This window comes from Miniopterus schreibersii (assembly GCF_964146895.1).
Source record: "Miniopterus schreibersii genome assembly, chromosome: 11".
Lineage (NCBI taxonomy): Eukaryota > Metazoa > Chordata > Mammalia > Chiroptera > Miniopteridae > Miniopterus > Miniopterus schreibersii.
In genome coordinates, this window is record NC_138111.1 from 38,418,897 (window position 1) to 38,442,725 (window position 23,829).

The 23,829-nt window shown below is 39.3% G+C and overlaps 2 protein-coding genes across 3 annotated transcripts in view; one reads left to right on the top strand and one right to left on the bottom strand.

Annotated features, from left to right (window-relative positions):
- LOC308563539 (uncharacterized protein) overlaps positions 1 to 5,899 on the bottom strand; it is a gene marked incomplete at its 5' end in the record, with an annotated part of 107,485 nt that extends 101,586 nt beyond the window's left edge. Inside the window, 2 exons of the mRNA XM_081150771.1 lie at positions 5,188 to 5,496; positions 5,745 to 5,899. Of these exons, the coding sequence (XP_081006897.1) occupies positions 5,188 to 5,496; positions 5,745 to 5,899 (464 nt within the window). The remainder of the gene's footprint in view (positions 1 to 5,187; positions 5,497 to 5,744) is intronic.
- ZFAND5 (zinc finger AN1-type containing 5) lies at positions 5,577 to 16,760 on the top strand. 2 transcript variants are annotated; one of them, XM_081151457.1, is made up of 6 exons: positions 5,577 to 5,644; positions 10,503 to 10,662; positions 11,086 to 11,197; positions 11,841 to 11,944; positions 14,309 to 14,434; positions 15,120 to 16,760. In XM_081151457.1, exons 2-6 carry the CDS (start codon positions 10,512 to 10,514, stop codon positions 15,266 to 15,268), a joined length of 642 nt encoding a protein of 213 aa, XP_081007583.1. In that variant the 5' UTR covers positions 5,577 to 5,644; positions 10,503 to 10,511; the 3' UTR covers positions 15,269 to 16,760. The 2 variants fall into 2 exon arrangements, with proteins under 2 accessions (XP_081007583.1, XP_081007582.1); XM_081151456.1 differs by lacking the exon at positions 5,577 to 5,644 and adding an exon at positions 5,887 to 6,468.
- The last annotated feature ends 7,069 nt before the right edge of the window (positions 16,761 to 23,829 follow it).

A 23,829-nucleotide genomic window follows, 5' to 3' on the forward strand; every position in this document is an offset into this window, starting at 1 on the left:
TTCCTTTAAGGTCACAATTCTGGGTGAGATGGGTGATATACAATGTTAAAGGGTGGTTCTCATTATAATGGGAAATATATTTATGACATAAATTAAAAGGGGAAGGGGTCTGCCTGGAAAGGCAGCAGAACACAGAACTAAGAGACAGAAGGCTAGAATTAAATTCCCAGCTCTGACTCTTAGTAGATATACGACATTGGACAGGACTTATGACTCTGAGCTTCTGTCAACTTCTCTGCAAAAGGAGAGATGATAATACCTATCTCAATGGGCTGTTGTATAAATTTATCAAATTAATGCTTTCAAATATATATTGTAAATGAAGAACCATTACACAAACATAAGGCACTTGCCTTGACTCTCTACCTAGAACTTGCATTCCTCTAGGACAAGGGCCCACCTTACCCACTTGTCTCTTGCCAGTCTTCTGCCTAAATTCTGACTTCCCTGATGGTATCTACCTGCTTTCTGTGACCTTTTTCTATTGCCTGATAGCACCAAATGCCCACTGCCAGAGCTTTATACCATCCCAATTGCTAGGCTCTTGCCTAATCATGGACCCCGTTCCTATCTTTCTGGCCCATGAGCACAAGTTATGATATGCTCTGGGATTGTTTCAGAGCCAATCCCAGAGCTAACTACTAAGATTCAGAATACAAACTGAACATTCATACTTAGTTTGTTTGTTCAGTAACAGAGATTTCTTAAAGTTCTTGAGACCAAAGTACTTTGTGTCTTAAAAGGTGATGTTCACAGCAAAAAAAAAAAAAATATATATATATATATATACACACACACACACACACACATGTACATATTCATCGATTTCACTCACCTTATAAGTTCTTGACTTACATAGATAATAAAGGATTTTGTTCATTTAAGTAGACTTTAAAATTGTTTATGGCTATGTTGACAGTATCTGGTTTGTCTGAAAGTCTTCTCTAATCAGGTAAGATATCCATGCCATTTATTTGAAGATTCTTTAATCAAGTTGTTTTCAGCTTTAAAATTACCAAAAGTTCTACACGATTAAATTGCTACTAGTTTTATCAATTCTGGGGCAGGGGAGAGGAGGAAGATTCAGCCAACCACTTGTTAATCTGGGTCTAAAACCAATCCATTATTAAATTCACTGATATTTTCATTATTATTAAAAAGGAAAAATATTAATTAAATAATGTATGTTATTCTCTTAAGTTTTTAATTAGTTAATTTGCTCTAAGTACAATATGTAATCCTTCCAATCATTTTGAAAATAATAAAAATACAATTAAGTCTCTTTACTTTGAGATTTGGGAAGGGACTGAAAAAGAAAAGGGAGGAGGCACTATGTGAACATCAAATGACATCCAATAGTTTTTTTTTAATTGGTTTTAGGGAGAGGGAGGAGAGGGAAAGAAGTATCGAGTCCCCCCCCCCCCCCCCACCCAGGAATTGAACTCCCAACCTGGGTATATGCCCTGACTGGATTCAAACTGCAACCTTCTGGTATATAAGATGACACTCCAACCAACTGAGCCACACTGGCCAGAATACCTAAGAGCTTTTAAAACCCCAGCAGACTTTGTGGTTCACAGAGCTCTACTCAAGCACACAGAGAAAATGAAATTAACTATGACAGGGTATTACAATAATGCCATAGAAGCAATTCTTGTCTCCATAATGGAAAGTTAAATGTCAAGTTAAAATAACTCCAGGTCTTTTATATTTTACAGTGGACTAATAACTTTTATTGCTATTTTTCAGAGATGTCAGTTTCTACTTTCCAAGAAATGTAATTACATTTGCTCTTGTCCAATCATCAATCCCCTTTTTGGCCCATTCCTAGATAACAAAGAAAAATGTAAGTTAACCTACAATGACTTTACCTAATTCTGAAGCGGAATACAAACTGTTCCAACTTTCTCAAAGGACATGCCAGTTTACTATAGTTAAATACTTTTAAAGAAGCCTGGCTCCACTGGCAATGGATGATTGGTGATGGAACTCAGACCTGGGTGTTTTCAGTACCCACTATTATTGGTTATATGCTCCCATGGCATTCTGTACCTTTCTTTCAAAATATTTACCAGTTCATAGTTATATATCTACATGATAATATTGTTAACATCTTTCTCCCCAACATGACAGTAAGAGCCATGAAAACAAGAGTGAGATCCATTTTCCCCACCAATGTATATTCCAGCACCCAGTTCTGTGGGTGCCTAGAATGTAGCTAAATATGCAAAACAGCCCCATGAACCGAGTAATCACAGTTCAATTTCTGGCGGGGCACATGCTCAGGTTGTGGGCTCGATCCCCAGTGGAGGGCATGCAGGCGGCAGCTGATTGATGATTCTCTCTCATCACTGATGTTTCTATTTCTCTCCCTCTCCCTTCCTCTCTCTGAAATCAATAAAAAACATATTTAAAAGAGAGAGAATAGATGTACAAAACATTTTTAAAGAAAAAAATGAATAAAAAATAAATGAATTATTATTTTCAATGAATACTTAGGAATGGATCAGTATAAGTCACTTGGTATGTGCCATGCAATAGAGGATTTAAGAAGGTACAAATCTATAAAAAATTTAATAAGATATTGAGCCAACTGACTACAATGGCTGGGACACAAGATCTTAAATGTTTCAGAGAATGACAGTTTTGCAGTTTTTTATGCATTTGAAATTAAGGAAGTAACATAAGGAAGATTACATGCAGGTGGACAAAAGTAAGGCAGGGATTGGATAACTGAATAATTAAGATTATGTGCTCTCTTGAGGGTGGTTATGCTTGTTTCAAGGTTGTGTTAACCTAGATGCACAAAAACAATGGGCAGGGCCTGCTTAAGGCAAAGATAAACCTTTTACCATAAAAGTTATATGCCTAGGGCATGACTACCCACCATGACCTGCCCAGTTAGGAATTTATGATCACATCACCTTGTGAGGTTATACTTTCTATAGAACTCTTTTTCGTCCACGTAATGAAATTCTACAAAAAGTGTTTTTGAACAATTAATTGATAACCTCACAACCTAGCATGCCTCACTTCTTCTGTTATCTATTTTACGAAGGCTGGTTTCAACCTTTTCCGATGACCACAGAGTGAGAGAGAGCCCTTTTTCATACTGTATTACAGGGCATTCTATTGTATATTTTATGTTTTATAGTTTGTCTTTAGAGTTCAATGGAAAATTTAGAACACCAAAGGCAAGAAAAAAAGCATAAAACCATAGAAGTATACATATAATCTGTTACACCAGTAACATGAAAAAAAATCGCTTCTTTCTTTTAACCTTTTCCCCTTACCTGGTGTGAGCATCTGAGACAGGCCACCTGATAGCATGGTATGGGTAAGTCAACAGTTCTCAAACTTGAGCATGCATCAGAATCACACGAAAAACTTGTTAAAACACAGACTGCTGGACCAAACCCCAGAGTTTGTGATTCCATAGGTCGGAAGTGGGGCCCTGAGAATTTGTATTTCTAACAAGTGCCCCGGTGATGTTGATGCTGCTGGTGTGGGGATCACATTTTGAGAATGACTAGGGTAGTGGCTAGAAGAAAATCTTACTAAAACTAGGTTCAATATCAGCCACGTTCTCTTTTGAAATAGTCTCATACATTTAAAAAAAAGAAATGCACCTGGAAAGCTGATGAATATTCTACTCAAACCCTCCCTTAAGATTCTCCCCTATAGAAATAAACAAACAAAAAGATAAAAAGCCCTCAGGACAAAGACTCGATGCAGGCTCCTTCTAGAGCACAGTCATGCCTCTTTCAGGGCACGAACTTTTTATTTCTTCCTAAACTCTAAGGGCCCCCAGGAGACTTGCAACCAGGGGAGCAGTGGACAGCAGCAGCTCCACCGGGGCTCACCCCTGATCCTGTTTCCAAGAACACCTTTTCTCTGACTTCCGAGGGAGCTGACAGCAGCCCCACCTTGGCTCACTTCTTTCCTCTAACACTTCTAGAGAGCCAAAGCAGAGCACTGCCTAGGCTCTCTCATTGCTGCTTCTACCCTAATTCCTTCGTTTCACTGTTCACAGCTTTAATAAACATATTCCCTGACACACACCCCAAAAAAGGAAATAGTCTTATACAGAAAATTATAAATGGTTGGTAGGGAACGTGAATTAGAAGATGCTACATAACATATATTATGCAATACATTATTAAATAGCCAGCTTGCCTTTTACTCCTAGTTTTGTTTTTTTCATTATGCTTCTTCAGGAACTATCTTGTTTCACTTTTTAATAACTAAAATTCTGAGGGGGGAAAAAAAATCTCGTATTTTTTTCTTCAGTAAGAATCACTTCCATAGCTTCCCTGTCCTTCGGAGAGTCAAGCAAGCCACTTCTCTTCACTCATTATTTACTTACCTATAAAAATGGATATAACAGTACCTATCTCAGTGAATTGCCACGAGGCTTAAATGAGACCCTCATTGGGAAAAAAAAAAAAAATGCTTAGCACCAAAAATGGTCTGTAAATGGTAACTGCTATATTTTTACTAATTTATCTACTCATTCAAGGACATAAATTCCAACGGCCCTGGAACCAGTGACTGAAACTACTTAACATTTCCAACACATTAACTAACCACAGAAATACGCCGAAATGGTCACTTATTTTCTAGGTATTCTGCTTACTGTGGCAGGAAACTGTGTTATTTTGGAACTTTGGGCACAGAGCACCAAAACAGGGTCTCCCAAAAACACAAAATTATAAAGAAGAATCACCTGGAGCATTATTTAAAATACAGGTTCCTGAGCTCCAGCCCAAACCAACCAAAACCATCTCCGGGGAGAGGCCTAGGCATCTCTTAAATAATCACCCCACGGGACTGATCCTCGAGTTCGGGAAACACTGAAGGGACCTCTCACTTCATTCTCAATGGTGGATAATATAAGCCCTAAACATTCCTATTTATTCATTACTCTTTGGTCACTAGAAAACATCGCAAGTCCTTCCTATCTCAGTAATTTTGTCCTTTTGAGTTGAAGTGAAGTCGCTGGGAGAGGTCAGCTGGAAGTGGGGTTTTTTCTTGGTGCTTCGCAAAGGTTCTGTGTTTTGAGTTAACTCACCCTTTCAAATTGGTTGGGCCCTGTGCCTCATGTGTGAATTGTCTGCTTAATACCTTCCCCCTCTTGAACTTCCTCCTGCAACGTTTCCTCCTTTCTGATTTCTGCCTCAGGTCTACCTTGTTTGTCCCTTAACTCCACTGCTTGAGGAGAACATTCGGTGCTCTCCCAGGTCACGACGCTTTGCCGGAATAGTCAGTTTCCAGGGATTTCGCAGGCTGGCCAAAACAGTGTGTTCAGAACGGGGACGCCGGGCCCCGGGCGCGCAGCGAGACCGCGGGGCGACCCGGACTCTGCACGGCCCCCGGTGACCTTGAGCGAGCGCCGGAGGCCCAGCTCCTTCCCGGCCGCGTCGGCGCGACGCTCGCGCCGGACTGTGCAACCGAGAGGGGGCGGGAGGGAACGGGGCGGGGCGGGGCGGGCGGCGACTTAATAAACAAGCGAAAAGACCCGAAGCCATAAAGCAGTTCTCATTCCTCTTCCCGAGGAGGATCCTCCTAATTCTCGAGAGGTGGGGGAGGGGTAGTTGCAAAGTAAGAACCGGGCTTAAGGAAAAGCGTGAGAACTCGGCGAAAAGTAGGTTGAGTGAGAAAATCGGAGGAGGGAGGCTGAGGGCGAACAATCGGGTTAAAAATAGAACCGCATCCTCCCTAGGACTCGCTCTTTCCAGCTCCACCCTGGGGCAGGAGCCCGGCCAGTGACTCCACGCAGCGCGACAGCCGCGCGGCCAGGCTCCGCCCCGCCTCCGGGACCCGGTGACTGGGGGCAGGGCAGGGCGTCGGGCCGAACGTCACCGCGCTCCCCGCCGCCGTCGGGGTTTCGCTGACGCATAGGCCCCGCCCCTCCCTCCCTCTCTCCCTCACGGCCTGAGCGCGGGGCGGAGAGAAGCGTCAGTCGGCCGGACCGCAGACCTCAGTGCATGTAGTCGGGCTCGCTCGCTCGCTCCCGGGAGCCACGGCCTCGTCGGCAGCGGCACAGGCGACGGAGAGCGCCATCAGAGGGCCCTCGGGGTGCCCGGTCCTCGCGGCGCCCGCCCGGCTCGCCCTCGGAATCGGCCCTACCCGCCGCCGGTGGAGGCGTGAGGAGACGACGGGCGAGCGCCGCGAGCAGCGTTAGCCGCCGCAGCCTGCGGTCCTCCCTCCGCCTCCCCCTCTGCTCGCCCCCCCCTTCCCTCCTCCCACTTCCCGAGCTCCGGCGTGTCCCGGCCACGCTCGGTGCTGCTGCAAGAACAAAAGAAGGACCCCGTGGCGGCGGCGCCACCTCCGCCCGCGGCTCCTAGGCGCTCCCGGCCCGCGGCGGCGGCCCCAGGGCGTCCGGCGAGCCCGTCTCTGAGGCTTCGGCCCGGCCCCACCGCGCCGGCGTCGCGCGCTAGCCCGGCTCCTGCCTCCTGCTCACGCAGGGTGAGTGGTGGGAAATGGGGGAGGGCGCCGGCTGCTCGTGCCGGGCCGGGGGCGGGCTGGGCTGGGCTGGGCTGGGCTTGGGGGGGCCGGAACGCCACGGAACTCCGGCGAGGCCCGAGCGGGTCGCGGATGGCGGCGTCCGGGGGAGGGGAGCCCGCCCGCCGGCTCAGGAAACACAAAGACGGAGGCGTCATCCTGTCGTCGTGGCCCGAGGCTCGAGTCCCTGCGCCCGCGGCTCACTCGCACACGCTCAGTCGGGAACAATACCCGGCGTGCGTCCTCTGGGGGTTGGGGCTCTCGGCCGCCCTAATCGGCGGCGCCCGACGTGGGCAGCCCGACCCGGGCAGACAAAGAGGAGGTGGCGGCGGCCGCGCCCCCGGCCCCCGCTCGCCGCACCCCCGGCTCTGCCGCCGCCTCCGGGGAGCCGTTTAAGGCCGGGGTCGGTGCGGGGCCCGCAGCCTTAGGGGCCGGCCTGTCGTGCGGAGCTGCTGTTCTGCATGACTCAGTGGTTTTTGGAGAAGGCCCTGTCGGGCTTTCCTGAGCGCGGCCTGTGCTCGGCGAAGGGTGGGGGACCAGGGGACCCGAACTTGTTCTGAAACCCGCTGGAATATGGGTGAGGGGTCCTCTCTGTCGTCGGGTTTTAGTTTTCTCAACGCTGCTTACGTTTCTCGACCCAAGATCCTTTTCATGAAGGAGATGGAGCACCTTCCCCTTTGTTTCGTGATTTTAGGCTGGTGAACGTGAATTTCTGTGCTCCCGTTGCAAGCCCTCCGTGGAGCCGTGTTTTAGGAAATGCCTGGGTTATCTTTATTGATTTAATTCCCCCTAAGAGTCTGGTCTAAGGACATACAAGTGTAAAGAAATATAGGTCACAGAGCCCCTGTTCTTAAACCAGGCATTCAGGTAAACTACAGGTTTAAAAAAAATCTGAATTTCATTTTACTCAGTTTTTAAAAGTGGGATTTTAGAACTGAATTAGGGGAAATACTGCAATTTTATCTTTAAAGTTTTTTCTTAAAATAATCCTGAAAAGGGATTTGTTGTAGTTCTCCCCTGTTTTTTCTCTCTCAGGCCCGGTATTAAGCCTGGAAAGGAGCGTTTTAAAATCATACTAATCTATTCCATTTGGCAAAGAGGAAACTCTGAGTTAGGGAGAGTGAGGACTTGCCCAAGGTCACTGGCTTAGTTAGACATAGATTAGAGGCTAGAACTCATGTGTCAACTCCAGGTGAGTGGGCATTATTAACATCTTTTAACATTTATAAATTCCATAGGTTTTAAAAAGGCTTTTTTAATTTGAGGCTGGAGAGTTTCTCAGTTGCATGTCCAGGTTTGGTGTTTGTTGTTTTAAGCTATAGGTTAGAGGGAGCCAAAACTAGAAAAATATTTCACCTATACATGATAGAGCTGACACATAATACTCAAGTTTCTATTAACTTTAAAGGTACTAAATAGTAATTGTACCGTGTGTTTTTTTTTTTAAAACATTGCCAAGTAGGAGGAAACCACAGTACCTAATAGCAAGGCTTCCTCCCCACCCCCCAAAAAGAAGAAATTGCCGCTAAACGAGGATTCTTTCTGCCTTAATTCTCCACTTACTTGGTTTTTATAAACAACTCTGACCATTTTGGCTTCTATTAGTGATTAATGATGCCTGCTTGCATCCTCTAGATTGAATCTGAGATTGCTGCCTAACCCTCCCTACATTACAGGAAAGCCATAGCAGCCTAAATGGCATCTTTTTGTGTTGTTTTCTTATTATGTTAGATGTATGAACGCTGCATCCTTAGTTTTGGGGGTTGTGTAGGAGTTGGCAGGCTCTGGGATATAAATAGAAGCTGATTTCAGAGGCCCCTGTTGACTAGGCTTTATGTGAGAGCCTCCATCCAGCTCAGCCTGTCACATTGCAGCCTTGTGACAGGCTGAAGTGCCTGCCCATGTGATCTAAGCTTCTGAGAAATATTAAGGCAAGCTGTGCACATGTGATGGCATTTAAAAGCTGGCTTTCTAGGGGGAAACAGACTACAAGATGAGAAGCTATGTAGAAGACACACCTTGGTGTCTGAGTTGAAGACTAGCGAATTGAAGGAAGATGTGTTTCTGAAGAAGGAACACATTGCATGTCGAAGTGGGTGAAATCATTGGATGAGAGCCCCCCCATTTATTTTATTTACATAAAACAAGATTTTAAGAATCAGATTAACAAATATTAATGTTTGTTGGCTCAAATTTTAAAGCCCCTGTTCAGATGACACTGCAAATTAGTATAGAAAGTGTGAGCTAGCATAATTCTTAACCTGGGTTCAAGGAATGGCACAACTTTTTGTTTAGGATAAAGATTCACACACCTGGCATAGTGGGCACGCAAATAAACAATTATCTGAAGCATTTTTTGCACATATTCTCAAATTTTTAAAAAACCAGCTGAAGTTGTTTATTATAAACTTCATAAGGGATGTTGAAATGTTTACACTACTCTGCTCCAAAATGAGTCAGCTAAATTCCACTTACTATTTAAAGAGACAGAGTCAACTAAATTAATACTATTGTCAGGATTCGGCCAGGTCAGAATTGGTTAGTTCTCTTTCACCCTTCTTAAAAATAATTTTGTTAAAAAAATTGCTAGTAATTGTTAAGACATTATTTTAATAATCACCAAAGAGTGTATTCTAGAAGTAGTAGTGGAAGGAGCCACATGAAACTCCAGAAGATGGCAAGCTGTAACTTGAAGTACTTTCCTGCGCTTATTTGAAATGCTCATAACTTAATAAATCATAAGTGATCTTGTTATCAACAGTAAGGTACATTTAAATGACAAGTTAGAGCAAATGATTTTTTTTTTTAAAATGTTCTCAAGTATGCTTTTTTGTATGTTTATACGTATTTTTAGGTGTCATGGAAACCCTCCACATTTTCCTTAAATAGCTATATTTTCTGTTAACTCAGGAAAATTTACTAAACTTAGCAAAATATTACTATATTTGTGCTAATTTTAACAAGGCTTGTGGAAAAACAAGAGTATGTTTTCTGTATAAAGTGTTTTCTGGTAATCTAGCATTAAATATTAACCACTACTAAAGGTTGTGTGTTTATATTTGCTTTACTTTGCCTTATTTGAAATTGAGCTTGACAGGATTTCATTTTCTGGTATGAGAAAGACAAACTCTTGTTAAAAGTTACAAGACAGCCTTTGGCTGAGAAATCTATGGCTGATAATTTGTGTGTTGCAGGTTTTTAGACACTGACTTCAAGTATTCAGACCCAGATTTCACACTTCAAATGCAGAACATAAAAGCATAAGCAGCTGACCCCCTGAATTCTTAGAGCTTCACTTGTTGGTTCCAAGGTAACAGGAAAGGCTAGAATGATATACCAGCTTTCTTTTCAGTCTGCTATAAAGGTGTTGCAACACTTTAAAAGTACAAATGCCCTGCCCTGTAGCAGAATTGTTGAATTACTAGTCGAGCTCAAGTATGTTCAGGTGTTAGTTTTAAGAAAACTTTAGAGCTACATCTACTATACAGCTAATTTAAAGAACCACTAATAGATCTTAAGAGTCAGTAATTAAGACTAGTTTTTTCCTATTTGCAAGTTCCAGTTAATACATTTTTAACCAAAGTGTAGGAGAGTAGAAAGGAACTTAGATAACAATTGCCTAAATGTATTTAAACATAATTCTGACATCAGAGAGAGTGACCTTTTCAGAAATTGAAACAAAAAACAATAGTGACAGGTGAAATAAATACATTTTAATATTTAACTCTTGTCCTAAAGTATGTGAAGTCATTATAGGTCATAATTTATCAAGCTAAAACACAATTCCTTTCATGCCCTTTGTTTTATAAATGCAGCAAAATATTCATAATTTTCTTGGCCTACTCTTTTTTTAATGATTAACACAATTTGGGCCTTTTTTAGAAATAGATTTGGTACTTAGGATACACTGGTGGCCAGTGTATCATATACTAATTTAGTGATTTTATTTTGGTTATATGCTAGTTTCTAAAGTTTTGTCTTTGTTTTGTTTTTTATAGCAGAAAAATATGGCTCAGGAGACTAACCAGACCCCAGGGCCCATGCTGTGTAGTACAGGATGTGGCTTTTATGGGAATCCTAGGACAAATGGAATGTGTTCTGTTTGCTACAAAGAGCATCTTCAGAGGCAGCAGAATAGTGGCAGAATGAGCCCAATGGGTAAGTTGTTTCCAAGGAAAAACCCATTTGAAGAATTGGTGAACAGAACACATAGATCCAAGAATTGGGCCTAAGACTTGAGAGTCAATGCTGAAAGCTCAGAGAGAAGACCTGAGAAAAGCTTGAAATTAAAGCAACAGCCCAAGTACTTGGCATGACCCACCTCAGGAATGAATGACTGCAAGCATCTTGACTAGCTTTTTCATTTTCCTTTTTGGAGGTTTTGTTTCATACTTGTATTCACTGGATATAACTTTTTAATATATATTTTTGTTTGGATACTCAAGTGTAGGATTCTGCAGCACAATGAAAATGCTTAAATCACTAATCTAATTAAATGCAAGTATTTGTTACCTATTAATAGTCTTGATATTGATCATATGTAGTATTGCTTTGTTTCTTACAAATCCTTTTTTTAAATAGGGACAGCTAGTGGTTCCAACAGTCCTACCTCAGATTCTGCATCTGTACAAAGAGCAGACACTAGTTTAAACAACTGTGAAGGTGCTGCTGGCAGCACATCTGAAAAATCAAGGTAAGATTGATCATTTCAGAGTTTTTATGGTAATACAAGGAGGAAATAAAAGATATCTGTGCTATCCATACAATTATAATTATGAGTGTTCATATATAATAAGGATGTTAATGTATCAGATGCCCTTGGCTTTGCATGTGTTGCACAGTCAGGGATTTCAGTATCTTTAATATATGATCTTGTAGGTCATTGAGTAAAGATGTATATTATAGCACACTCCATAACACCCCCAAGGATGCTGTGTTGAGAATGCTGTGCTTTAATTTCCTTGTAATTGAGGTTTAGAGATTGTAGGCAGTGAGGCTCTGCAGACTTTAATGCCACACAAGGCATTTTGGCAAAACTGCCCCCTTTTGCCCTTGAACAGATTACAGGCACAGCTAAAAATTCCTAGTTGGCTATAATAAAACATTGTGACTTACACAAATATGCAGCCTTGAATTGATGAGCCATTTATCAAATTGCTTTCTTTATTCTCAACCATTTTTTGCTGAACATCCAGTATTCTTTTATAATTTTAGATTATTTAGCTCCATTTGATTATGTTGGAAATAATATATAATTTAAAGTTGAACTGACAACTTATTATCTCAAGAAGAAGTACCCTTAACATCTTTAAAAATGTTTGCTTGAACTCAAATAGAAATGTGCCTGTGGCTGCCTTGCCTGTAACTCAGCAAATGACAGAAATGAGCATTTCAAGAGAGGACAAAATTACTACCCCGAAAACAGAGGTGTCAGAGCCAGGTATGCTTTTTGTTTAATTCTAGTTCAGTTCTGGACTTGGTAGTATGAGGAAGGGTTGGTGGGGGGATTCCTTCCTTTCCACCAAAGGACCAAGGAAAGGAGAGAGCCAAAAACACAGACTGAGCAAGAACCACTCTCTTTAGAGAGCCTGAAATTGTCACACTGTTCTCTTCTCTGCCCACCCCCCACCATCCTGCACACAAGTAAATTGGCAAACTTCATAATCTGGAGACTGGAAGTATTAATAATGTAAATAATGGTTTACTGTAATATTTTAAAGGTATCTAAATCACTAGAGAAGGTATTTATAAACCTAGAAGAAATTGTATAGATTAAATTTCAAAGCTACGAAGAAAAAAATTTTAAAATCAAAAGCAGTAACTATTCAGTCTTTATATTGTCAATATTGTAGAAAATATTCAAGAAATAGAACATATTAAACACTAAAACTTTCAAGCTGGAGAAGTGTACAATCCCATATTTTGTGAGTTTAAAACAGTATGGAAAGACATTTTTGGTTTTCATTAGTGATTTTGAGTCAGTGCTTAACTTACATAGCAACCACAAGTACTCTGATGTATTGGGCAGAAGATTGACTTGTTTGAATTACCTGTGCTAGGCCTGGAACAAGGATCTGTGTATGTTATAGTGCACATAGTTCATTTCTGATCAATTCATTATTTCTTGGTAGTGTTGACTGAACACAATATAAAACTTTATTGTGAGGAAGTAGTGTCAGTGGATATGTGATCTGCTTTGGAGGCTTGCTTTTTTTTTTTTAACATCACATAACATCACAAGCTTATGTGAACTATATCAATCTTAATTATATAAAGTTAAGGTGAAAATTTTTAAGTTGAGCAAGTGATTCCATATTTGGTATTTTGAAATGAGTTCCATTTTTCTGAAAAAAGCAGACCAAATTAGTGTGTGTTTGTGAGAGAGTGTGCAGAGCTTTTAGGTTTTTTGGTTTGTTTTTTTTAAACACAAAATTAGTCTGGCCTTAGAACAGTACTCTTTCGGATTAGATCTGTAGCTAATCTCCGAATTTATTATCTCTTAGTGGGAATTCTGTAGTTGTTTCTTTGCCCTTTTTCTGTATCTTTTTTTTTTAAAAAAACACCACCACCCTTATCTATATTGAACCATTGTTTAGTTTTCAAGTGTGGCCAGGGAAATGGCTGTCACTCCTCCCTGCCCCCAAACTATTGTCATACCAGCAGGAAAAATTATATTGAGGTTGTTATAGTAGATTGTTAGGAATAAGTAACAAACAGGTGGAATAGTTTAGTATTAGGCTATTGATCTCACTGGATAAGTTAGTAGTGCAGATGAGTTATAAATTTGGGGGAGAATTTGAGAGTAAGTTGTCATTAAACCAATTGGCTTGTGTCTAGAGTTTAGATTTATGCTACTAGCATTGGTGCTGGCCCATTGTTTTGAGAGTAATTTTAGCATTGCATACATTAATTTGCTATTCTTGGGGTTTGGGTTATATTAAAGCTCAATTTACAATGCTTCTAATGTAGTTGAATTTTATAAAAGAATTAAAGTTGGTAAATAGCTAGTGGAAATGTGGGCTTTACTCCAGTAATCTGCAATTTTACCTTCATCTTGACAAATTCTGTTGATGTCATGTCTAAGCTAAAACTTAAAGCCTTTTAGGTAGAGAAATGGACTTCATAATGTAAATCAGAAATTCTTGTTTTATCTGTAAAATCCTTACCAGTCTTAAAGTCACAACTTCACAAGTTATTTACATTGTCCTAAAGACAGTGTTTGCTAATCTTTCAAAAGAAACTTAAAAAATCTTCCAGCTCTTCTACGTAAGACAATAAAGCACTTGTTAAAATGGCGAAAGTAATTATTGTGAGATTTTTAGGACCTGAAACAGTGATTAGTGATTTGGATTTTACTTGTCTACACAGTCTTTATTTTTTCTGTAAGTATAAGTTGTCAGCTTTATTTACTGAGTAATAATGAATTTGAACAGCCCTAATTAAGACGTTTACATGTAGGCAATTGCAATATGGAAAAACTGAGCATGTGGTCAGCATCTCTTAGGGCTTTAAAAACTTTCAGAATTGGGATTTTGTTTGTCGGTACTAGCTGCTAAGAGTGAGTTTAAAAGAATTTCAATGGAGTGATAGTTTTAGAAAAACAAGTATGTTGATTGGCAAGAAATTCTTAAATTTGTAAGTTCTGATATAAAATACCCAATTTAAGTACATGATTTTAAGAAGGGCTTTTAAACATTTGTACTAAGAATCTTAAGGTTTTGTGTGTTTTTTTAACTTAGCTAATTGGTTAATTGGTAGCCAGTGAACTCTTGATAAATTTCTAATTTGTACCCTTATTTTTCAGTTGTTACTCAGCCCAGCTCGTCAGTTTCTCAGCCCAGTACTTCTCAAAGTGAAGAAAAAGCTCCTGAGTTACCCAAACCAAAGAAGAACAGATGTTTCATGTGCAGAAAGAAAGTAGGCCTTACAGGTATTACAGACACAATGAAGAGTATGTATTTTACAGCTAGGGTTCAACAAGGAGCTCCTGGCCCCTTCATAAGGGCCAGTTGGTCTTACACATAAAACAAAAGGATTGACTTTCAGGAATAGGAAGTTTCCAGAGTGGCCTAGAAAGGGGGATAATGGGAATAAGTCTAGTTTGATTTCCTTTTGTCTCCCTAATCACATGAAATCTTTTAACTTTATGCCTTATGAATTACTTTCCTTCATTGTTTTGATAAAAATTCATTCCTTTTTATTATTTCCTGTGTTCTCCTGCAGAAAAGGTAGCTGAAATTTGAGCCAGGCACAAAATATTTAGATACTTTTCAATTGTTTCTTTAATTGGTTGTCTTTCCCTGGTTTTCACTTGAAACATTACCTATTTTAACATATGGTAGGAGGAGGATTTAAAGCCATGTCATTCTGGTTCCAGAGCGTATGCAATTTCTACCCTGTGTGGTATCAATAAAAGTTTATGGAAAATAGTTATTTGAATTTCTGACCATGTCAGGTGATTTGAAAGCTGTTTCAAAGTTTGAAGTGACAGACTTTGTCTTTCATGTTGCATAGAGCTATGAAAAGTTGGTTCCTTTTCTATAGTGAGTAAGTCAGTTTTTTTTCCTTTTAATTGCTACAAGTCCCCAAGTGACTGCTTCCTCTTGTGTGTACAGGGTTTGACTGCCGGTGTGGAAATTTGTTTTGTGGACTTCACCGTTACTCTGACAAGCACAACTGTCCATACGATTACAAAGCAGAAGCTGCAGCAAAAATCAGAAAAGAGAATCCAGTTGTTGTGGCTGAAAAAATCCAGAGAATATAAATTACTACTTGTGAAGAGACTGAAACTTTGTTTTTATTTTAATATATCGTAGGAAAACATTAAAGAGCAGATGCATGGCCATTTTCCTTTGATGTTCTCCAGAGTTTTACTTTATTACTTGTCTGTCTTCTAATTGATATTTTAGGATGTTTGGGTGTTTGTTACAGGCAGAATTGGATAGATACAGCCCTACAAAATGTATATGCCCTCCCTTGAATAAAATTGGGTGAAAATCTGCACATCAAATTGAATTTCACAGATAATAGGGACAAAATTTAGTTCCCACGTGCCAAACAAAACACATGAAATCTCTGCATGTTTGCAGCATATCTGCCTTTTGGGAATGCAATCAAGGTATAATCTTTGGCTAGTGTTATGTGCCTGTATTTTTCTATAAAATGGTACACCAGAAAAGGACTGGCAGTCTACTTCTACCATAGTTAAACTTCACATTGTTAATTTCTACAACATGTTCTTTGGAAGCAGGAAGAAAGTGATAAAGAGGATCAGACCTTTTCATGAAACCAGTATTTGATGCCATATGTAAGCCTGGCTAATTGGTCTTAAAGCTGTCAAATAAGACATTCTGCGAAAGGTAAACATTGCAACTGGTTATAAGAGTAAAATCATCAAGCAGCGGTCTGGAGCTATCATTGAAGCTAATAGTGCTGGCCTGCACCAGAAGATGTCTGCATTATTCTCATTGCTAAAATGTGTAGTACAGAACTGCACTAGGATTAATTTGTTTACAAGAAGAAATTAAAACTACTTTTGGTTTTCACATACAGGAGCTCTATTGAATAACATGCATCTGAATTTTAAGTTGCAAAGGTATCTGAACAGTTAATTTTTCATGTGCATCTTTTGTTGAATGTTTTGGTTCAAGAAAGAATGTTTAAAGCTTTTTTAAAGACTTCAGTTCTTAATGTAACTGTACCCTTCTGCATGGAAAATCATAACCAACATGGCTGCAGTAGACTTCTTAGTGGTATCCAGCACCACTTGCAGAGGGCTGCTTTATCATATTAATTGTACTTGGGTGTAGGACTCTAGTGTTCTTGGGTGTGTTGCATGGGCTGCATTATTTACAGCATTGTACAATAACAACTAGAAGAGGCAGTATACTTCACTGATGCTTGTCTGGTAATATCACTTCTGTGTTATAATGGAAGGTTTTCTGTGATGTAAGAAACTTGTGTTTTTTTATATATAAATGAGTATAGTTAGATTAGTGTTGTGGTAATGCCTGTTTTCATCTGTAAATAGTTAAGTATGTACACGAGGCACTACTTCTGATTTATTGCAGTGTTGAGTCCTAGTTTTTACTTTTATTAAAGCATTCAGTTTTGCTTTCAATTTTATGTACCTTAGTTCTGAGTTAGATTTGCAGATGTGTACAGATAGTTCATATTTATGTATTGCACATAATCATGCTGTCCAGCATTGATGCTATATTGTATTATGTAAATAATAAAAACCATGTACAGAGGGAGACTTCCACTTGTTCATTGGGTTTTTAAGCCATAGTTAGAAATCCTACAGGGGGATGATTAGAAAATGTCTCATACAACTTTTTAGTTGTATATGTACTTTGCATGGCTATGTTTTTATTTTATTGCCATCTCAGTATGTGTTCAAGGGAGAACCATGAGATGAGTTTTGTAAAATATCTTCAAGTATGGTACATAATAGGCAATTGTTTTTGAAATGAATAGGCATTTTTAGGATCTTAAAAGTCTTAGCATTTATGAGAGGAATGACATTTGAACAATTACGGTCTGTTACCCTTTCCCTTTGTTGTTTTATAGGTAACACCTTAGGCATGACAATTTGTACAAAAACAGGTTTTTTTACTTCTGTATTGGGTGTGGCTCTAAAGTAGGGATGAATCCATGGGCTTGGTCTTAAGGTGTCATGTGAGATAACAAGGAATAAGAGTGATGTGTTCTGACTTTGCCCATGGGGTAACAGTCCAAGAACAGAACCATGGCTTCTCAGTGGTAGTTTGAAATGGAAATTCTTACCCTGGTTCACTGTCATTTGTCACAGTTCTTAGGGTGTTGATACTTTTGCTTCAAGTGGGGAAAATATGTGTGGAAGTCTATGATGAGATAATGATATATGAAGGATACTGAAGAATCACAACTGAGTGATAATTAAGGTTTGAAAACGACTTATTTCCCCCCACTCAGTGCTACCTCTGTCAACATGTACTTGATAGATTTTAAATCTTAAGGTTTTGAAATCAAAGAGTGGTTATGTGTGGACCCTTATCTTCATTGGCCTATAAAGGTCTTTGAATAAATGTTTCCATAATCATTTTTACCAGAAACATTGAGGGCAGATTTGATATTGCAAGATTTAATTTGTATCAATTAAGGAAAAGGAAACCTAAGTGTGTAAGACAGCTAAGTCTATGTAGGTTTTCATTCAAACCTGAATGTTTCTTAGGCAAGACTAAAAATGGGATTTAACTTTGGCATGTACACTGAGATACAAAGCATTTTAACTGCCATGTTTCTCAAAGATGATCGTTGCACACCCTTCAAAAATGTTTTGCTAGGACAAACCACAATCATATGAATTAGCTGTATGACCTTGGACTACACCTTTTATCAAATCTATTCTGCAGTGGGCTTTAATCTAAAACTGAGCCCTTGGTTTTTGCAATTTGAAGAGGAAAGAACTCTAGTAGTGTGTATCATAGTGTTAAAGAGGGTTATGGACCCTGGAACCAGGCTGCTTCATCTAAATAAGGATGGTAACAGTGCCTGGTACATAGTACTCTATTAAATTTGTTAGACATTTTTTAGAGCAGTTTTAGGTTCATAGGAAAGTTGATAGGAAAGTATAAAGAGATTAACCATATTCCTTCCCCTTCACACACGTATAACCTCCCCTAATAACACTTCCCACAGAAGTACATTTGTTAATCGCCCACAGTCCATTGTTTACAAGTTCACTATTGGTGTTACACATTCTATGGGTTTGGACAAATGTATAATGAGTGATATGTATCCATCATTATGGTATCATACAGAGTATTTTCAGTGCCCCTAGAATCCACTGCCTCTGCCTACACCCTGCCCCAACCCCTGGTTAACCATTGATCTTTACTGTCCATATTCTGCCTTTTCCAAAATGTCATAAAGTTGGAATCATGCAGTATGTAACCTTTTCAGATTGGGTTCTTTCACTTAGTAATATTCACAAGTTTCCTTCATGTCTTTATGACTTGATTGCTTATTTTTCTTTAGTGCTGAATAATACTCTATTGTCTGGATGTGCCAGTTTATCCTACTGAAGGACGTCTTGGTTGCTTCAAAATTTTGGCAATTTTGAATAAAGTGGCTGTAAACATTGGTGTGTTTTATGTGGAAATAAGTTTTCAACTCCTATGGGTAAACGTGTGATTGATTGCTGGATTGTATAATAATATGTTTAGTTTTGTAAGAAACTACTGAACTATTCCAAATGGCTGTACCATTTTTGCATTCCTACTAGCAATGTATGAGCATTAATGTTGCTCCACATCTTTAGCAGCATTTAGTGTTGTCTGTTCCAGATTTTGGCCAATAGATGTGTAGTGGTATTTCGTTTCCCTGATGGCATCATATAGAGCATCTTTTTTTTTTAATCATCCGAGGATATTTTTTCCATTGCTTTTCAGACGGGAAGGGAGGGGAAAGAGAAACATGGATGTGACAGACACATCAATTGGTTGCCTCTTGCATGTGTGTCGACCTGGGCCAGGAATAGAGCCTGTGACTGAGGCACATGCCTTTGTCCGGAATTGAACCCAGGGCCAACGTAGAGCATCTTTTCATATTCTTATTTACTATCTATACATATTGTTTGGTGAGGTGTCTGGTAAGATCTCTGGCCCATTTTTTTATTGGGTTTCTTGAGTTTTTTTCTATATTTTTTGGATAATAATCTTTTAATGAGATATGTGTTCTGCAAGTATTTTCTTCTCATCTGACATGTTCTCATTCTCTTGAACTATTTTTTTAAAAATATATCTTTATTGATTTCAGAGAGAGGAAAGGAGAGGGGGAGAGAGAGAGACAAACATCAATGATGAGAGAGTCATTGATCGAGCCCACAACCCGGGCATGTGCCCTGACCGGGAATCAAACCCCGATCGCCTGGATCCTAGGTTGATGCTCAACCGCTGCGCCATGCCTAGCCAGGCTGAACTATTAATTTTAATGTTTTTTAACAATTTCTAAAACTTTGAAAGAAAATTATCTGAGAATGAGATTGATTACATTAAGTTGTGTAGTGAAAAGGTAAAGATCTGCAACTTAAAAATTTCAATTTGAAGTGATTAGAATCTTTTAAGAATGGATGTACCATATTTTCTTTATTAGTTGGTAAACATTTGGTTTGTTTCCACTTTTTTAAAAAATTTATCTTTATTGTTGAAAGTATTACAGATGTCCCCATTCCCCCCCCCCCCATTAACCCTCTCCTTCCAGTTCCCGCCCCCTTTCCAGGCCTTCACCACACTATTGTCTGTGTCCATGGATTTTGCATATATGCATGTAAGTTATTTGTTTAATCTCTTTAACTGTCCCCTCCGAGATTCATCAGTCTGTTGCATGCTTCCATGTCTCTGGATCTATTTTGTTCGTCAGTTTGTTTTGCTCATTAGATTCCACATATAAGTGAGATCATGTGGTATTTGTCTTTTCTGACTGGTTTATTTCACTTATAATAATCTCCAGGTTCCTCCATGTTATCTCAAAGGGTAATAGGTCCTTTTTTATAGCTGCATAGTATTCCACTGTGTAAATGTCCCACAGCTTTTTTATCTACTCATCTACTGGTGGGCACTTGGGCTGTTTCCAGATCTTAGCTATTATAGATAATGCTGCTATGAACATAGGGGAGCATATATTCTTTCTGATTGATGGATGTTTCAGACTTCTTAGGATATATTCCTAGAAGTGGGATCACTGGATCAAATGACAGTTCCATTTTTAATTTTTTGAGGAAACTCCACCCTTTTCCTTAGTGGTGGTTAGAATCATTCTTTTCATTACTGTTTTCTTTGCATGTGCCTGTTAAATGAAGTGCATAGCAAGTATTAAAAATGAACAAATGTCTAAGTAATGTACTAGCAACATGTTAAGCATACTGCTGTAAATTTTTGAATCAGTAATACATTCAGAGGGCTCAAAAACAAATTTATTATAATACACATTGAGATGCAAAGCCTCATCCTGTCTCATATTTTTATTTTTAGAGAGGAAGGGAGAGATAGAAACATTAATGAGAGAAACATTGATCGGCTGCCTCCTGCACACCTCCCACTGGGGGATCAAGCCTGCAACCTGGGCATGTGCCCTGACTGGGAATCAAACCCTGACCTGGTTCATGGGTCAATGCTCAACCATACATTTTAGGAAACTACCATAACTTGGGAAGGTTGGTTTGCCTCTTCCACGTCGTATAAATGTTTGACTTAATTTGACTTTTGTTTGCTTAATTGTTTGACTGCAAAGATGTTCTAATGATTTTTGTTCATGATATTAGCTTATAATTTTGGAGAGAATGATGGGGGTGGTTGCTGGTTGATTAGCAATAAGATTATATAACCTGAAACTACATAGAAGGGTTTCTGTGGGTGAGACAGCAGGTAGTTAATGAAAAGTAACTTGAAATTTGACAGCAGTTTCTTATACTTGTACAATCTGCTTTAAAAACATGTACATGTATAAAAATACAAAAATGCCATTTAATACGTATAGCTATTTCCACACACAAACACTGGTTTTTAATTCATATAAAAAGCAATGAGCACTGTTTTTGTGTTTTCCCCTAGAGTGCATTTCTGTTCTAGTCCTGTAAGTAAAAGGTACACCATTTTGTGGTTTAAGTGTAAGACTTCATCTTGTCTGCAACTAAGTACTTACTATCCTTTTTAGTATAGGTAATGGTGTTGCTAAGTTGTACTTCACATAAACGGCAACATGACATGTTACAGGTTGTTGCTTTTTAATGGGTTAATATATTTTATTATATTTAGTTGGTTTTGAATATGTTTTTTCTTCATGATTTTTATTAAAACTATCACCACAGGACCTCAGATTGTATATATCTAAAATGATTGATAATGTAGCCAAGGCTGTTTAGGAATTAAGATCATCTATCTGCCTACTCAGAAGTTAATAGAAAACTTTTCTGTCACATTCCTAAATTTTACTTGAGTGCAAGAAGTGTTCAGAAAACAGGATTTTCTTAAGCACGTCACCCTTTAAAGTTCAAGAATGAGCTAGGGAAAAAAAATTAAATATATATATCCCTACATGAGTATCAGAGTAAATTTCTCTGATCCCATATAATCCATGACAAATTAAAAAATGGTATCTGATCCCTGTTACATAGTATGTTTATGGCCCCCCTTCCATCACTAAAAATGTATTCAAACACGCAAATGACAATACCAGGCAAACAGATGTGATTAGATTTTCTATTGGGTGGCACTACATCTCATTTATAGAACTTCAAGAATTGATAGTACTTTTTTATTTTAAGCATTTCTTTAAAGAAGTTACACATCTTGGTGTTCTGATTCACGTCCACCCCTATGAGAAAAGTACTTCCTTCCCCTAGACATACCCACGTGCTTAGAAATAGCACCCACATACTAAGAATATTTGGCTTCTAAAGTCCTGCACTAATAATTGCTATTGCAAAACTAATTCTGTTAAAATTTTTGTACTTAAATATGAATAGTCTGCTACCCCACTCATTAGCCTTTAGAATCTGTGTTATAGTTAAATGCCTAAAATTACCTATATCTAAACAAGTTTTGTTTTTAGCTATTCTGTGGCTTATTTATTTGGTTGGCATGAAAATCAGATTGTTTTGCACATCTGGGACAGCATAGCCAGTTTTTTCAGTGGCTAGATTATATCGGTGATAAGTAATATACCGTGAGACTTCAGAAATTTAATAAATAAAGTAATGATACCTGTTAGAAAAAAACGGCAACCTATAGGCATCAAAATATGAATTCATCTTCAGGAATGGTCCTTTAGCATTCAAGTGATAAGCATGTTTATTTGGGCCTTTGATTGAAAGACAGACTTTTGAAGTGGATTAAGGGTAACAGTTTTTGCTTGGTCAATGGGGATGGAGAATTTTTTTTTTTTTTAATCCTTACCCGAGGATATTTTTTCCATTGCTTTAGAGAGAGTGAAACGGGGAGAGAGAGAGAGAGAAACATCGATTGGTTGCCTCCTGCACTGGGGCCAGGGATGGAGCCTGCAACTGAGATACGTGCCCTTGGCCACAATCGAACACGGGACCCTTCAGTCTGGGCCGACGCTCTACCTAACAACTGAGCCAAACTGGCCAGGATAGGTTGGAGAATTTTCTAGACTAAGAATTATCACAGCTAACTAGTGACCAAATCTGCCCAATGATGTACTGCCCTTACACAGAACACCCCAGATTGGACCGAACGTGATGGTCCTGAATTATAGCATTTAAGCTCTATAGTAAAATTTGTTATTCAGTGGCACGTACTGGGAAAATTAAGGATCAATGGTTGATTTTTAAAATGAGCTAGGTATATGTTACATAGTAGAAACCAAATGAAACAGGCCTATAAAAGTTGTTCCAAGAGGGCTCCCTTCCCATGGTTTGCCCCTGAGAGGCTGTGTCATCCACTGAGGACTGAGAGGAGCACATTCTTGCATTTGAAACTGAGCAGTGTCTCTGGCCTAGGCATGCTGTGTGGGAGCAGGTCAAGGGACATACATAGTTTCAGTTTTCAAGTAGATCATGAACTAGTACAATGGGTAAGTGATTTTCTGAACTACTAAATTGTCATGTTGACTCTAGAACTGAGAACTTTCTTTTGAGTTTTATAAGGATGGGTGGTCAGAATTAGCGTTGCATATTTTCAGGTATAGATCATTACTTGAAGGTTCTTCTCCCAGGAGGAATAAACCTTACGAAATTTCTCACCGCTGTAGGTGATGAGTCAGTTTTTCAGAGTGGAAGCAATGGTGTAGGTGGTGTTTAAATACTAGCTTTAAGTCAGTTCATTGTGGCTCAAAAAATGTGTGTCTCTGGAAAAGTTACTTAAAATCTCGAATACCTGAATGCCTTCACCTATGCAGACTTTAGGGATTAAAATAATGTTGCATGTAACACATACTGATACAGTTTAGGGTTTTTTTTAACATTACTAACCCCTGGAAAGGCCACATTCACAGATGTTTAAGAGGCCGGGTTCTGATCTGTTCAGTGTAATAATCAGTCATTTTGCCATCAACTTAAATTCATTTGGTGGAATGGAAATGAAATCCCACCACTTGTTTTTCTCTCTGCAAATCTGACCATTTTATTTTATTTTATTATCATTTTAAAATATGTCTATTGATTTCAGGGAGAGGGAGAGAGAGATAAAAACCTCAATGATGAGAGAGTCATTGATCGGCTGCCTCCTGCAGGCCCCCTACTGGGATTTGAGCCCGAAACCCAAGTATGTGCCTTCCCGGGGAATTGAACCAGGGTCTCCTGGATCATAGGTCGATGTTCAA

Excerpts from the sequence above, each read along its gene's own strand:
- ZFAND5 (XM_081151457.1), top strand. The coding sequence starts at position 10,512 with ATGGCTCAGGAGACTAACCAGACCCCAGGGCCCATGCTGTGTAGTACA. Across the intron at positions 10,663-11,085 it reads TGGCAGAATGAGCCCAATGG|GGACAGCTAGTGGTTCCAAC; the intron begins GTAAGTTGTTTC and ends TTTTTTAAATAG. Across the intron at positions 11,198-11,840 it reads AGCACATCTGAAAAATCAAG|AAATGTGCCTGTGGCTGCCT; the intron begins GTAAGATTGATC and ends GAACTCAAATAG.